This window comes from Aplysia californica, unplaced genomic scaffold, assembly GCF_000002075.1.
Source record: "Aplysia californica isolate F4 #8 unplaced genomic scaffold, AplCal3.0 scaffold00102, whole genome shotgun sequence".
Taxonomy (NCBI): Eukaryota; Metazoa; Mollusca; class Gastropoda; order Aplysiida; family Aplysiidae; genus Aplysia; species Aplysia californica.
In genome coordinates, this window is record NW_004797372.1 from 527,391 (window position 1) to 543,094 (window position 15,704).

Consider the following 15,704-nt stretch of genomic DNA (forward strand, 5'->3'; position numbering starts at 1 on the left):
CATATATATATAATGTAAATACAACTGACTTCCCCCCTATTTCAGCTGAACACGTCGGCCCCTCCGGCCGCCCCGGGCCACAAGCCCCACGCCCCATCCCCCCACCAGGGCAGCTGGAACAAGAACAGCACGGGCACGCTTTCACCCATGTCCCCCACCGCCTCTCCTGCTGGCAGCGTCAGCTCACAGGTAGGTGCTCTCAGCCGTGTGGCCACGAAGCCACGCTATGATTCTCCTGTACCGGCTAGTTGGTCAGCCCACTGATGTGTGGTCTGCCAGCTAAGCCATACTATGACAGGGCTCCCAAACCATTACGAATTTGTCGGAATCAATACTATTTTTATTCAAATTTTCTTCCCTAATCCGTACTATTGTCATTTTCCTTTACTTCTTTTGTATGTTTGTCATACTCTTGTGGCCCGCTATTTCCGGGGTTCCTTGATAGTCGAAGCAGACTTTGTGCTGTTGAGGCTAGAGAGGTGATCAGAGTAAGCCCAATTCCCTGTAAAGACTCCTCTGTTGACATCCACACTTTGGTGCTCATATGACCTTATGCATTTGCGAGCGCCGTAAAAGCTCTACTAAAACAAACAAAAACCATTTTACGGTCGTAATAACCCGGATTCCAGTGTTTGAAAAAGCTGACAACCCAAACCCACTGCTAACGCTCCTGGTGTACAAGGGTAGAGAAATAGAAAAACTGCCAGACCCAGACAGCCATGTCACTATGTCACATGCACTTGCCTAGCTGTAACAGTTATTAACTCCCTGTGTGCATTGAGCCCTAGTAGTCGCTTAGGTCCGCTCTGCCCTTAGAAAAAAATATTAGACTTTATAGGTGCCAAAGCCAGGAGTAAGGCAAACATTAGATTGACAAAGTGTTTGAAAATTCCTGCCCCTTATTTTATTATCATGCCTTTGTTTACGTTACATTTATATAAAACCTTCATCCTTGACACCCTGTTGAAGAAGATTTTCCACATTGTACTAATTTTCTGTCTGTTGATTACTTATACATATGCTGGTGGGTGGGCAGCCGTGCTATGATCCTGCTGCACTGGCTGGTTGGTCAGCCCTCTGATGTAGTAAGCTTCTGTGCCCCCCACACACACATTTCCGAAAGTTTTTTCGTTTAGAGCATTTCTTTGTTAGTTCACTTAGCGTCACTCAAAAGACAAATACATCAAAGATCCCATAGTGGTTCAAAATCGATAAGAGTAGACTTCGGCTGCCACCTAGGCAAAATTCAAAATTTCCTAACAACTGAAAATGTTTTTGTCCCACATGCTCATATGACCTTATGCAGTTGCGAGTGCCGTAAAATACTTACGAAAAAAGAAGACAAAAAAACAAAAGAAAAAACAAAGACAAATTCTGTCTTGAAGGTTAAAATTTAAATCTCTTGATTGTGCTGTTTGCGATAGAAAGAACTGTACATTTTAAACCGTCATTTTTTATTATGTGTTTGTCCCATCTTCAGGGAAGTGGCGAGCAGGTCACAGGGAAAATGCTGAATGGAACCGCCAGCTCTTCCTCCACTCCCATGACCTCTCCGTCCCCGGGTATTGTCAGCGTGCAGCAGCGACTTCTCAGCATGTACTTTCGGCTGACCAACCCAATGGTCACCTCTCTGGAGTTGTGGGACCAGGCCAATGCGGAGACCACCAGGGACCTTCAAGGTGAGTTGGTGATTGGTCCCCCCCCTGTGTTTTGTGTAATACGTTTTTATGTTGGTGGGTGCAAATTTTTTTGGTGTCGCTTAAAGAATTTATAATGTTTGAAGCTTTATTTTTCCCATTGATGTGAAAAAAAAATGTCCTTGAGTAACTCCCAAATTGGGTCATAAAAATGAAGTAAAATGACCTGCAAAATCTTTCATTTTCTTATTGTCATGTGGACATGTGAATGTTTTGTAAATGTATCTTCTTTTGGCTCAGTGCCAACAATTTTGCTGTCATGTACCCTTTGACAACAGTATTTCAAAAGTGTTTTCCCCCGTTTCTTTCCCCCCTCCCCTACATTTTCAGAGTTCTTCAAAACTGTGGACGATGCGTGCGGAGAACTGTCATTCCACTCTCTCCCCCCCGTGGTGGTCCGCTACATGGAGTATGCCCTCCGCGTACTTCACTTGTGACGTCGGTGGCCGTGAGAGGAGATAACAGTGGCCACAATCGTGTTTTGTCGCCGCAGGACATCTGATGGGGCGGGCTGTGTTGTACCTGTGTGTGTTGAAAAGGCTGAGACTGGAAACGTAAAGAGACACTGGGGTTGCACATATCTGAAGTTGCCCACACCTGGCATTTATAAGTTCAGCAGCATTTGTACAGGAAGTTGGGGTTTTTTTTTGGTGGGGAGGGTGTTTAGAAACATAAAAAAACCCCAAAACCCTAGTAGGAATGCCAGAAAAATGCTAGTGCCTAAAATATTTTTGCAAAGAGCTCTGAACAATGAGTTGGGTTTGTGTTTTGGTTGTAGTACTGCTGTTGTCTCCCCTGGACCGTCTTGCTCAAGGACTTTTGGTCACTCACTTGTTGAACAGGAGGATACTGTGTAATGCTCAACGGATTTGGCCCTCGCATCATCGCGACTTGTCTCAAGTTGCTGGGGCTGGAGTTGCTCAAGGGGTCGTTCATCATCCCTCGGTTTTCTTGCCGTGACCAACGTCTGGAGTCTGTGAGTCGTGGAAGCTGCTAATGGGTTCGTTGTGTTATGATAATTATTTCCATGGGCCAAAGGGGCTGAGGTGGTTAGTTCATTGTACAGATGCAGCTACGTTTGTAACTTTGAGACTTCCAGTGTAGGGACAAAAAATATTCAGTTTTTGTGACAAAGAAACTCAGAGTCTTTGTAAAGGTTTTATGTTTGAGTTGAGTTCGGCCGTTCAAAGAGGGACTTGGGCGATGGGCACACAAGATTTTGGAGTTTCTTCGTGCTGTGAGGATTGGTCCAGAGGGAGAGAAGGGCAGGAAGTGTTGTCGCTGATACAGCTAAGTGTTGACTCCACACAAGAATGGGCACAAGTCAAAGATTTTTTCTGTCTTTCAAGTGTATGGAACACGAGAGATGGATCGGAATGCCTTGTGAATATTTTGTGAAACGAGTTGTGAGCCGTGAATATTTGTGATCTGACTCTGACACTTGGAACCCCGTGATAGATTGCTCAAAGTGACAAGAATCTTGTGTGAATTTGCCTGACATCAGGATTTTAGTACTGCCGCAAGCTCAGAGACCAAAACATTGCAGGTCTGTCTTGAGGCGCCCTGAAGACTCTTACCAGAAATGTTGTTGTACTTGTATCGAGGTACATATCTTCTCTGATCTGTTGTGTGGCGTGGTGGGTGGGCCAAAGCTGACCAAAGGCGTCACAGTCATAGACCAGGTGTGGCGTCCTTGTCTGCCGGAGTTCTGCTTGAGATTGTGATTTTTGTTGTGGGTGTGGTGTTATGTGTGTTCCTGTATGGGTATGATTTAGATTTGAAGTCTGTGGAAGTTTAGACTATTGTAGACTGATGAACTACGAGAGTTCAGATGTATTTACAGTGATGAGACTTCACACACATACACAGTAGATCTCCAGATAACGGGCAAAATCTGCAAGAACATTTTGCAGTCTTCTTTTCCCCTTGTTAATTATGACAGAAAATTGAGTCAGATATTCTTTGCCTGTCTCCTGATGTTTGTCCCATTTTTGTTATACTCTTATTACTTACACCCCCCCCCCCCCCAAGAGTGAACAAGCTAGTAAATGAGCCAGTGTTCTCCCCGGTACCCAACTCGTCTCCTCTAGCACGTGTGCTTTATGAATACTCCATAAAAATTGTTCACTCTAGACCACACTCCAGCGCCTTTTGTCTTCGGTCAAAAAGTATTTCTTTCTTTCACAGAAATGCTAAAGTGATGAATGATATCGATTTATTTATTTGCTCTCTGATATTGTAAATACTTGTCAAGGTTTCTTCTGTCAGGTGTGCTACAATGCAGTATTTTGTAGGTGCAGGAAGAGAATGCCTGAAACATATCAAATGTTTTTTGTTCTCACCACAGTGGAGCACCTGGGCCTGTGCTCAGTGTTGTGTGGTAGAGTCTTTTGTCTTTTTAGTGAGATTTTTCTTTTCCCCAGTCTGCTGAGAGTAGACTCAGGTTGTTACTGTAGAAAAAACCCCCCAAATGTTAGCAAATGTTAGGGAGCCCTGCATCGTACTCGTACACAGTCTAGACAATGATTTTGTACTGCCGAGGGAATATCGGGATCAGTGGGATGACTGTGTTTGCCCCCGACCTGTGAGTTAGTTAGTGAGGATGCCTTTGAGACTCTACCTTTGGGAGGGGGAGTTTTGGGTTGTGTCTGATCTGATTACACCTCGCATTTTATCGGGTTTTGCATTTTTGGTGGTCAGCTCAAGTAACTGCAACAGCGTTGTCAGCTATTATTTTATTAGCAAGAATATTTAACAGATATTTTGACATTATTTTTTTTCACTTTCTGCAGCTGTCAGTACAAAATCCATGCTGCAGTGTTTCCCCTTTGTGGTAGTTGATAAAAAAAACTAGAATGGGCGCTCATGACTGTTGTATATTGTGTACTCCTGTAAAAGTGCAGAGAATGTTATTGAAAAAAGGGTGAGAATATTTTTGGTGGTATATATATCAATGGTTTGACATTGATGGTCCTCCCCCGTGAAGAAAAGTGTACAGGGTTTGACTTTACTGATAGGGATACAGTGTAGTTTCATTCCATTGTCTTCTTTCCAATTTTTTTTTTTTTTCTGTTTTTTTTTGGTGCCCCTTTACACTTCAGGGATGTAGTGGACACACATGCCTGATGAGCAGCGGACCAAAGGCAATGTTGCTGCACAGTTTGTACCATCATATATATTGTATAAATCAGAAACACAAACTTGCATATTTCATAGTATGCACATTGTTGCCTGCTTTTTCTTCGAGTTAAAAATAAAGAAAACAAAGAGTTGAAAAATCTGCACGAATAGGGAAGTTATGCTTCATTTTGTTAGAGTGCCACAAAACAGCAGGTCTTCTAGACTTGTTTAATGACTAGAATATGTGTCCTCAGTGAGTTCAAGTAAGGTGTCAAAGAAAGAGTTGTGTTAAAGGTGAACAAATTTAGTGAGTGTCAATGATGAACAGCCTCTGTATTGACCTGTTTAGAGGTCCTTCAGGATTTTGCACTTGTAGAAAAACAAGTCTGGGGTACGTTTCCAAGTGTCTTCTGTAGCAAGGGCGGAAAACAAGCACAATCAATGAGCACATGAACAGTTGTACGCTTTGAGGTTTGGGGTTTTCTAAGGCATGTTGACATTTATTGTACATAACATTTAGGGCATTTATTTCTTATTCTTCATGAGTTGAGGTTTTTTTTTGTTGTTGTTTTTTTTGTTATTGGAGAAGGGGTCTAAATAAGAAACAATTTGAAGACAATTTTGTAGGAAAAAGTGTCTCCTTCCTCTGGTGTGATCTACTCCTGTTTCCTTTACCACGGTCCTAGTCTGCTTCCTAATGAGATGTGGTGGTTTGTCGCACACCGCAGGTCGGCTCAACAGTCCCTTGGTCTTTTGATATACATGTGGCAGTGTGGGAGGTGAAGTTGTAAATCGGAGTGGCTGTTTGAATAGGTGAGACCTGAGAGTGCTCAAGTATCCGACTTGCTAGCATTATGAATTGTTAAAGTTAAACGAGGGCTTCCGTGGATGTTGTGCTGTTTGCATCTTGAGTGTGATGGGAGGATGGGAGTGTGATGGAAGTTGATCCACTTTCCTTTGAAGACGGTGCGATAGTGGAAAAGTAGACAAAGGCTTTCTACGGAGTAACCATATGTATTATTACATTCATATTATGTTCATTTTTATTATAGTCACTCTGAAACACAGAGAGCATTCAGATTGGTAGATTCTGGTCATGTGAGAAACTGGAGTTCATACGGTCCACCACTCTAATCATCTAAACTGAAGTATTTAGATAGTTTTAAATAATGTGAATAATAGTATGTATGTCCATTGATTTTAATTTGTGTTGTATTTATGGAGGAAATGTACCTTTCGTTTCCTTACATACTGGGGGTATTTTTGGTCTGCAATCCCAATTCATAAGGTAGAACAGATCATTGGTGTGTGTGTGTGTGTGTTGGACAAGTTAACTTTTGTTTTATTTTTAGGGGAGAAAGAGGGAAACTTTTCTTTTTCCCCCTTGCGCATATTCATACATTCATAATAAACACCTTTTTCATACTATTTTTTGTTGTGAAATGTTTGGAAGTTGTTTGGAAGTTGATGGAACAGAAGGCTAGGTGGGGGAATTCAGTTTCTAGTTTTGTTTTCATGGATGCATGCTGTCTCTATTAATAGAACAGTTCTTTCCTCATTATTTTTTGTTCATACTCCTAGGTTGCATATGTCTCGTGTTAAAAGTTTTAGTTAACAATGCTGCAAAGGTTTACTTGCACAATTTGTTTATTATAGATTTTACAATACATTAAGAAAGTAGAGGGCTTCAAACTAGTTTGATTTGAAAAGGATTAAAAGAATGTAAAAGTTGCTCCCTTCGTTTGTACAAGTAAAACTTTTTTGTTGAACTACATCAACGGTTGAAAAAAAAGGAAACAAAGTTGGTGGTCCCCCCCCCCCACCCCCACCCCTCACCCTCCACAAAGTTTTCAAAGTTTTTGTTTATTCTCTTGGTAGACTGCTGAGATGTACAAGTACAAATCCCATATATATCTCCTTTCTCCTTTTTCTCCTTGTACAAAAACCTTGTGTATATAATGTATCTTATTATTCCTTCTGTATTCAGAGTCCTACGAGAGAAGGCTTTGCCTCTGCAAGCTTAAGCCATGTTGTCACCATTATCACATACAGCCCTGTGGCTACACACTGGCTGCTGTCTTGTTCATGTTTTTTCCTCATGTGTACTTTAGGCTAGGATTTATGAGGATTGTATGATGGGCAGGTGTTTAGATGTACTTAGCTCGAAATTGTGAATTTGTTTTTTTCTTTAAAAAAATTATTATTGCAAGTTTTCTTAATCTGTTGTATAGGCTGCAAGGAAGGGGAGGGGGGTGGGGGTGGAGAGATAGTGGAGAGAGAATGGTAAAGGGTGGGGAGATGAAGGGGAGAAAACTTTGAGAGTTAACGAAGAAGGTTGAGAAAGAAAGAGAGGGGGAGGAGGGAGGAGTAAGGGAGAGAAAACTGTTTTGTTGATGCATTCTCTTGTCTTCCAAAGGTCATGTTGCTCTGTCTTAACTGTTTGTGTTGTGGGGGGCCTGCCAGCCAAGCCCCAACAACCATCCCCAGTGTACTTCCGTCAAAATTTTCCACTTTTGCACATTCGCTATTCAACATTCCCTTGGCTTTTGGACCCTCATTTTTCTATGCTTTGTCTGTACCCCCTCCTCCAGAAAAGATGTTTTAAAAGTGTAGGATCTGTAGTAGCATTATTGTCAGGAGATAATAGTATTTTCAGAATTGGCACTTCTTTTGGTGGACTTTTTTTAGTATTTAGAACCCGGGACAAAGTTACAACTACATTAATGTGATGCTCATGACAGAGCACATTTGTCACAGGCTTTGTTGATGTCTCTCAACTATGATGAAAATGCATTAAATGTTTGTTTGTTGTAATATTCTTGGTAAAAATGATGTGCTCATTGTTAGTTGCACTTGACTTTCTTGCCAAAATGAGGAGCAAACAGAGATGAGTTACTGGAAGACATTCAAAATGACCAGTGCCTGCCTAAGCATCCGTGAAATTGGGCATAATTTTGTGTAAAAATAAGTTTTCTGTTGCTGATTTGTAACTAATGTGAATGAGCAAATACGTCTTTTACATCTGGGAGTTTTTTGGTTCTCATAAAACAGAAAGAAGAAAACATACTTTTCTGTGCAAACTATAAAAAACCATTCTGTTGGTGTTTTGTGAGTAATGAAAGTGATTCTCTATGTTTGAACTGTATGTTGCTGTAGTGGACCGGCTGCTGGTGCCGGAGCAAAGGTTAGTGTGTGGTTGTGAGTTTGGAGCTGTTCTGTATCTCACTTTGTCTCCAGCAGTGTTGAGAGTGTTTCCTTCTACTTATTTCTCTCTCTCTCTGCTATGAATAATGTGGTGAGACTGTTGTAATTTCCAGTGATGTTTTGTATTAATGTGTAGAGATTGACATTCGACTGTGTGCAACTGCTGCCTTCAACAGTCTGCGAAATATTTTTTTTCTCCGAAATTCTTGTGGGAGAGTCTACTCTTCTGATCTTTAAGGTATGCTTTTTAAACAAAAATAAACTAATTTTTGCCTACGATTGTTCTTCCTTCTCTCGCCATATCTGTCTAAATGTTTTGTGTATCTGTCAATGCGTCAACATTTTTCGAAATCACACTGTAGCCGTGATCTTATCAAGGTCAGCTCTGTTCTATCTCAAGCCCAACATCTAGTCAGCCTGGTCAGCCTGAAGCGTTTCCTCTTGTACTAGTCCTTTCTGGAGTGGTGTCATCACAATCTTATATCTGTGAGATGTGGATGATTTTGTTTGATTCTCATCGAAGTTGGCATTGATCTCTCTTCTGTGTGTATTTGCATGTGTGTGTGTATGTGTGTGCATTAGTACGTGAGTGCAGACTATTGGTCCATTTGTAAAGTGTTGACTGTGAAGTTATCAGCTGACTGGCCATGTTTCAGTGTTTTTACATTGTTGTATGAAAATTAATTCTCTGTCTTATCTGTTTGACTTTTTCATAAAAAATGGTTTCATCTCGGTGCGTGCACCATGCCACAAAAGTACTGACATAATAAACTTCAGTGCAGCCATGTATGCTTGTCATCCAACTGCTATGCATTCTCAATATTTGAGGTCAGCTTCTTTCCCTGAACAAGAACCTTCACATCTTTGTAGGTGGAAATTCTTGACCATGTCAAATTCTTTTGTCTCTGAACGTTTCAGCTTATTCAGTTTTAGAATAAAATTGGGAGTCATTTGTGCCACCTTGGTCAACCAGAACTGAAAGAAAACCGGTTGCCCTCCTTTGCAAATTATGTCCTGATTGCTTTTCCTGTAGATCTACTTTATGAGAAAGTTTCTCTTGCTGCTGAGGGATGCATCCACCAGCCTTTTTTTTTGTGTGTGATATCTTTTCTCATTATGTCTCGGTGTTGTTCTCTGATCTGCTGTTCTAAACAGCTCTTGTTACTGTTGTGGTTTCCATTCTGTGGGCATTCTGTAACCTCATTCTGCCATTTCCTTTGGAACCAGTTGAAAGCGAGAGTGTGCCTGAGAACAGATGCGCCTGTCGTACTTTCTGTTTTGTCGGCTCGTCGTTCGATGCCTGATGCTTAGATTGTCTTTGACTGAAGTGACTTTCATGACATTTTAAAGTGTCTTATATTCTAGTGCTTTTTCTGCTCATGGTAATGGATTGGGCAAACTTTCTGTCCCTGTCGACTCACTCAATATTGCGTCAGATTTTGTGGTTTTTAGAACAGTATTTTGAAGTGTTAGGTACTTAATTAAGTGTATTGATTGATACATATGCTTGCAGTTTTGGAACTTTTCTGTTTTTGAGCAATGATAGTGCCAAATTTAGTTATCTGTAGAGTGAGATATGGGACAAGGCCTTAAAGAGAATGTTGAGGCCTTAGAGGAGATGAGTGATTTGAAAGTTTCGTGAATAGTGCTGGCTGAACAGAATTATGAGCTTTGTGAAATTTATGAAGATACTTAACCTGAACGGATAAACCAATGTAAATGTTGATACAACTTATAAAGTGACGACATGTGATACAGATATAGATCAAAAGGGTATTTTCTATTTTTATTGAATCAAGTTTTTTTTTAAGGGTTGAGTTGGTTATGAATGGGAGGAAAAGAAATAACTGAGTGTACTGTTTCCTTGAATCAAAGTTTGAGACCTTGAAAGCCGAACAATACGATATTTTTGAGCAGGTTTCTTTTGGTGAATAGGGTTATTTCATTTTAAACCAGCTATCAAATTGTTACTGAAAGATCTCTGCAATCTCTTGGAAGTGTCTTAGATGTGGTTTTCTCTGAACAGAGAACTTCACGTGGCTCTCCGCATTTACCCTTTGGCCAAGTGGTGCCTTGTTCCTGTTCTGAACTGAAGATAAAAATACCATATTGTTGTTTACTCAACTGATATTTTTTGTTGTGAAAAGGCATGCTGGTTCAAGGGTTCTAAGTGTTTCTGTCTCTTGTGGAATTTCTAAAAAGTTTAAAAGATTTTTTGCATGGGAGGGCAATACAAAAATTATGTGTGTTTCCGTTGTTTCCTTTCTGGTTGTTCGTTATTGTTCATTTGTTGTATGTTTGTGATTTGAGACCATAATTAATTTTTTTTTAAAACCAATTTAATTCATTTAAATATTAGGCCTATTGTTTTTATTTGTTTTTTAAATAATTTATTTGGTAATTTTTTGGGGGGTGTTTTTTTGTTCTTCTTTTGATGGGTTACATGTTATTTGAAAAGTTCACACAATGTTATTGTCACTAGGGAAAAAGTTATGTTCCAGGAAGTGATCAAGTGATAAGGGGTGTTACTGTTTCTAATTGGTCGGTAGGTTTGTGATAGGATTGTTGTTTTTGTTTTTCTTGTTGTGAACTCATTAATGTTAGTGGTCTTAGTGGAGTTATTGGCAGGTCATGTGTCACTAAAAGTTTGGTGCACTCTCTAAAACCCTGATCCAGCATGCCTTCTGAAGATCTGGTCCTAACAGTATTTACACAAAAAAGACATTGGATATGTCTGCAACACCATCAGAAAGACGCCATGATAGAAATGAATTTTGTCATTGTCATGTTGTTTGAATCAAACTTGTTGTACGTGTGTTAAAAGTGTTGTTTATCCAAATTTATCTCATTTGATGGAGTTACTGGTTATTTTAGGGTAAAGAGAAAAGTACATGCTCTTCTCTGAAAATGCAGTCCCAACCCCCCCTCCTCTTCTTGTTCTTGAAATTCCTGATACCTTGAGACGCTGTGTTGTGCATTCTAGAGAAGCCATAGTGATCCTCAGTTGCCATATTTGACAATAATGCCTGTTTCTCCGCTTGTCTGCTCTGTCCATTTGCCTTGCAGGTTGGCTTCTTATGTACCGTGTAGGTCGCCTCTAGCTGCTCGAAGATCGCGACAACAACAGCAACATCAGCAACAGCAACAAACATGCTTCCCCCCCCCATGTACCCTTCAGCAGTGGTATTATTGCGAAGGAAAATCCATCTGACTGGTCTGCCCTCTCCAGTTGCTTTTGTGCAGAGTTGACGTGAAAAGTAACCATTCCATCTGCCTGTGATTTGTAGACGTAGTTGGACAATCTCATTCCTCACTCCTTGCTCTCTGATCAATTCTTTTTCTGTTGTCTTTTTGCCTTGGGACTAGCATGTTTATAGTCTAAAACAGCTTTACAGCTCTCAAACAAAACACATTGCTTGTATTTCTGCACAGGGTGTTTCTGATTTCCAAAAGCCTCTGTGCTTCTACTTTCCTTGGAATCATGAAAACTGCAGCCTCAAACTCCATTTTTAGTTTTTTCACTACTGACCAAAATCGTTGTTTTTTTTCGGGTACCTTCAGATTTTCTGTACTGGATCTATTGAGAAGAATGTTCAGAATCCTAAGTTTTTCCCCCTCTCATACTCACTATTTCCCGAAGTCATTGCCTCTGCGCACTTGTCTTAACCCCCCCTCAATTATTTTTTTTATGTGTATAGTTATTTGGAAGGTTATGCTTTAGTTTTCAACTTATGTTTGGTTTCTTCTTTGAGTTTTACATTTTTGCAAGCATTGACAGATGCTCACGTCATTGGGGGTGGAGGGGTGGGGGGGAAATGTCTCCATTGCCAGCTAAATATACTCGCATACCCTGTCACTGTTGTCATAGGAAAGCAATGGTTGTGGTTTTGTAAACTCACTGGCCCGTGCATGTTTCTTGTCACTTTGCAGCCACTTGCAATTGTTCAGAGTTGCCTTCTCTCTCTCTTGATGCTCTCACGACGTCAGAGTCTTAGAAATCGTCTGCTTATACCTGTATATTTGTACACAAAACCGTGAAGCAAGCTGCTTGCATTTTGTATCCCCCCCCCCCCCCAAAGGTGCTTTGAGTCTAACCATTTGTTTGATATGTAAATCAGAGCAGTGCAGGAGAGAACACATTAGCCCTCTAATGTTCTCTCAGCCTTTCCATGACATTTGGCATAATACTGTGGAGTCACCCAGCATAGGACAAACACATACAAGAATGATACCAGTTCTCTCTTCTTATCTATTCCTCTGCTACTTGGTTCCACTATATTTTTAATTTGTTGACTCTCTTCATCACTTGTTTTCTCTCTCTCTCTCCGTCTCTCTCTCTCCGTCTCTCTCTCTCTCTCTCTCTCTCTCTCTCTCTCTCTCTCTCTCTCTCTCTTTCACTCTCTCTCTCTTTCACTCTCTCTCTCTCTTTCACTCTCTCTCTCTGTTTATCACCTTGTGTCTGTCTATCCATATGTCTTCCTCAGCTCTGGGGCTACCATCCGTCAGAAAGGAAACCATATCCCCCCCATATTCTTTGCATTGTTAGATAATGTGATGTATGTGCGAAATGTATGTTGTGCGTACAGACAAACTAGTACACACTCTCACGCCAACAGAACTCCTTATCCAGTTCATGTCTGTGTTAAGTGATGCCTCAAAACAGAAGTCGGTGAAAAAATGCACAATATTTACCCTCTCGTGTGATGTTTGTACAAAGTAAACTCTCTCTACGATGATTTGTAAATACGTATACATATATTCCTTTGTGCCCTTCTCGCAAAGCCTTTGTGCCCTTGCTGCTAGGCAAGACAAAGCCAGCGAAATGTTGCAAAGTTTCACCAGAGCTCTCTTTACTTGTGTGTGTCAGACATTGCTAGATTACATGCCGAGAAAGACTTTTACGTCGAAGTCGGGCTTTAATAATAAAAATGTTCCATATTGCTTCTGTATGCATGTGAAAGGTTGTGGAAAGTAAGGAATGATATCTACTTTGACGTCGCATTTGCTATTTATACAAAGTTTTTGTTGCTTTAACTTTGGTCTTTCCTTCAGTTTTTCTCATTTCACCACTTCTTGTTCATATCTGTCAGACAGGGCTGCACAGCGTTTAGAGCTTTCTCTCTGAAAATGGAATGTTCTCGGTCACAATATTTATTCGTTATTTTCCTGTTTAGTCGACTGCAACCACTTTGTCAAATTTCTACGCGGTTAGTCGTCCGTGGTTTTAACAAAAGATGCTCAAGATTAGAATGTGTTGACAGGCCAAGCCACACGTTGAGCTGAAGATGCCTCACTCAAGGGCAAGTTCTGTGACTGTTATAATTTACATCATAGCTTTTCTCTTTCTTCTGTTGTTGTTTCTTTTTTTCTTTTGTGAATCGATAGTAAGTTATTGATATAAATCACAGTATTGTCAGCGTTATTTATTTATTTAAATATTTAAGTTATTTTATTTGAATTTATTGAAGATTTCACACTTTCTTTCTGATCACTAGTTTGTGAACGTTAAGAGAATGAGATATATTTATTGTTTCAGTCAATGCAGTTTGTTATGTTTTTAGCTGGTCTACTTTATTATGGTTCTGTCTGAAAAAAAAACTTGTATCTGTCAGTTGTTTCCTTTTCATTTCCTCTGATGCACGGGATTCGTTCAGTGCATGACTTGGCGGCAAACATTCTAAAACAAGCACCAGCGCTTTCATAGCACTTGCTATACTCTGATGCACGCAATATTGTATGCAATTTTCCCATGTGACCTGAACTGACTTGATTGTTTTTGTCAGAGTTTTGGGGTTTTTTGTTTATTTTATATTCTGGGGATATTTTTTGTTGTTGCATCTTTGGGTTTTTTTTCCAGTTATCTTCCTCACATGTGATCTTTAATGTTGTGCAAACCACTTGTGTCTATTTATTCTAATTTATTCTAGTCTTTGTTTCTCCTTCCCAGTCTGTCCTTTGAAAAGTCCTTTTTTTCTGGCACTGGATAAAAGCCCTGTAGATCACAAAAAATGTTTTCTGTCAGCTGTGCATTCTCTTGTATGATTGTCTGTTTCCAAGATATGTAGTTCTACATGTGTTTACTTTTTCTACAAAGATTTGAAAGAAGATTGGTATTGATAAGTTGAACATTTGTTTTCTTTCTCTTCCCTTTGTCCAACATCTTGAGAAAACTTAACTGAGCTGAAAAGTTATTTTCTACTTTTAAGGAAAGGGTGAGGGCTTGGGGCACGAGGAAGAAAGGGGGGGGGGGGGGCGGATTATCAAATAATGGTTCATTATTATTTTGTTTATTGTTAAACTTGACAGAACATCTTTGATTTGGGCAGTGTTGTTGCAAGGCAATTAAAGTCGTAGGAATTATCATTGATGTGGCACACTGGCTACTACGGGAAAGTATATTTTTGTAAGGAAAAGTATCTGGAAGCTTTTGTGTGTTTCTGCTAGTGTGCCAGAATGTTCCCTACTTTCATATACACCTGCGTATCTGTCTTCAAAGTTAGCTGTTTCTTTTGTATCACTGGAGTAGTACCTGTGGCTCACACATACATACGCCCACCACACACACATACACACACACGCACACCCTCACGCCTCACGCACAAATACACACACCCCCCCATGCACACACACATACACGCCCACACATATGCATGCCCACACATATGCATGCCCACACACACACACACACACACACACACACACACACACACACACACACACACTGCACAGACACACAGGAGGAGTTTTCTTTCCCTCTACATTCGAGGGCCCAGACACATGCTCAACGTGCCCCAAATCCTTGCTCTGGCTTCGTCCCACTTTGTCATTGTACACTGCCTATTTTGCTGTCCACTGCCCAAAGGCCACCTCCTCTCTCCCCTAGTGGTTTTGTTCACACTGCAGGCAGACTTGCTTCTCAGCCATTAGCATTCAGCTGTCCTTTCCATTCTATTCCCCTAGCCTGTAGAATTCTGCCAGCCTTTGATCCAGAATTGCTTGATGAGAGAGAGAGAGAGAGTCGTGTTTCTCAAATATCTATTTTTCGTAAGATTTATAGATATATTTATGCATACATTTAAAAAAAAAAGAGATTGTATTTTAAAACTTGGATGCAAAACAATGGACTGTCTTGTTGTACAAGAGCTAGATTCCTGCTTGGACCTGTTGCTCTTGTGTTGGTGGTCAGTGTGTTAGGCGGTTACTGCAGTTGTGAATGGGTGGATGTTCGTTTGTTTTTTTCAGCCAATAATTCAGCCCCCTCCTTCATTCACACAACGGTTCAGTAATGTGTTTTTAAGGACCCTGCCCGTGCATTATCCTTGCTTTTTATAGACACATAACGACCTACGCATGTAACAGTCTCTGTTAGAAAAGGCAGATTTTGTGAGTGGTGTAAGTCTATGAAATGTCAATGCATTTGGATGCTTCCAGTGTGTATGCGTGTGTGTGTGTGTTCACGCAAAGTCAGTATGAGGCTGAAATGACTTATCGTTGCCCATTTTCCTCCCTGAATGTTTTATTTTATTTATTACTGTGTATTGCTCTATTTTTGGGGGGTTTCATTAATTTATTTCATTTTTTTTTTCATGTGCCTGCTTCACCGTTGCAAGCTGTGTAAAAATGAAAAATGGATACCCTGTATTAATTTTTTTAAAGAAAGCTATTTTAAAAAAAATGCTGACA

The 15,704-nt window shown here is 40.3% G+C and overlaps 1 protein-coding gene across 1 annotated transcript in view; it reads left to right on the top strand.

Annotated features, from left to right (window-relative positions):
• The window catches only part of LOC101861352 (AF4/FMR2 family member 3), a gene marked incomplete in the record, with an annotated part of 27,248 nt that extends 18,965 nt beyond the window's left edge, over positions 1-8,283 (top strand). The window contains 3 exon segments of the mRNA XM_013080828.2: positions 46-189; positions 1,481-1,679; positions 2,028-8,283. Coding sequence (XP_012936282.2) covers positions 46-189; positions 1,481-1,679; positions 2,028-2,134 — 450 coding nt within the window.
• Positions 8,284-15,704: the final 7,421 nt, after the last annotated feature.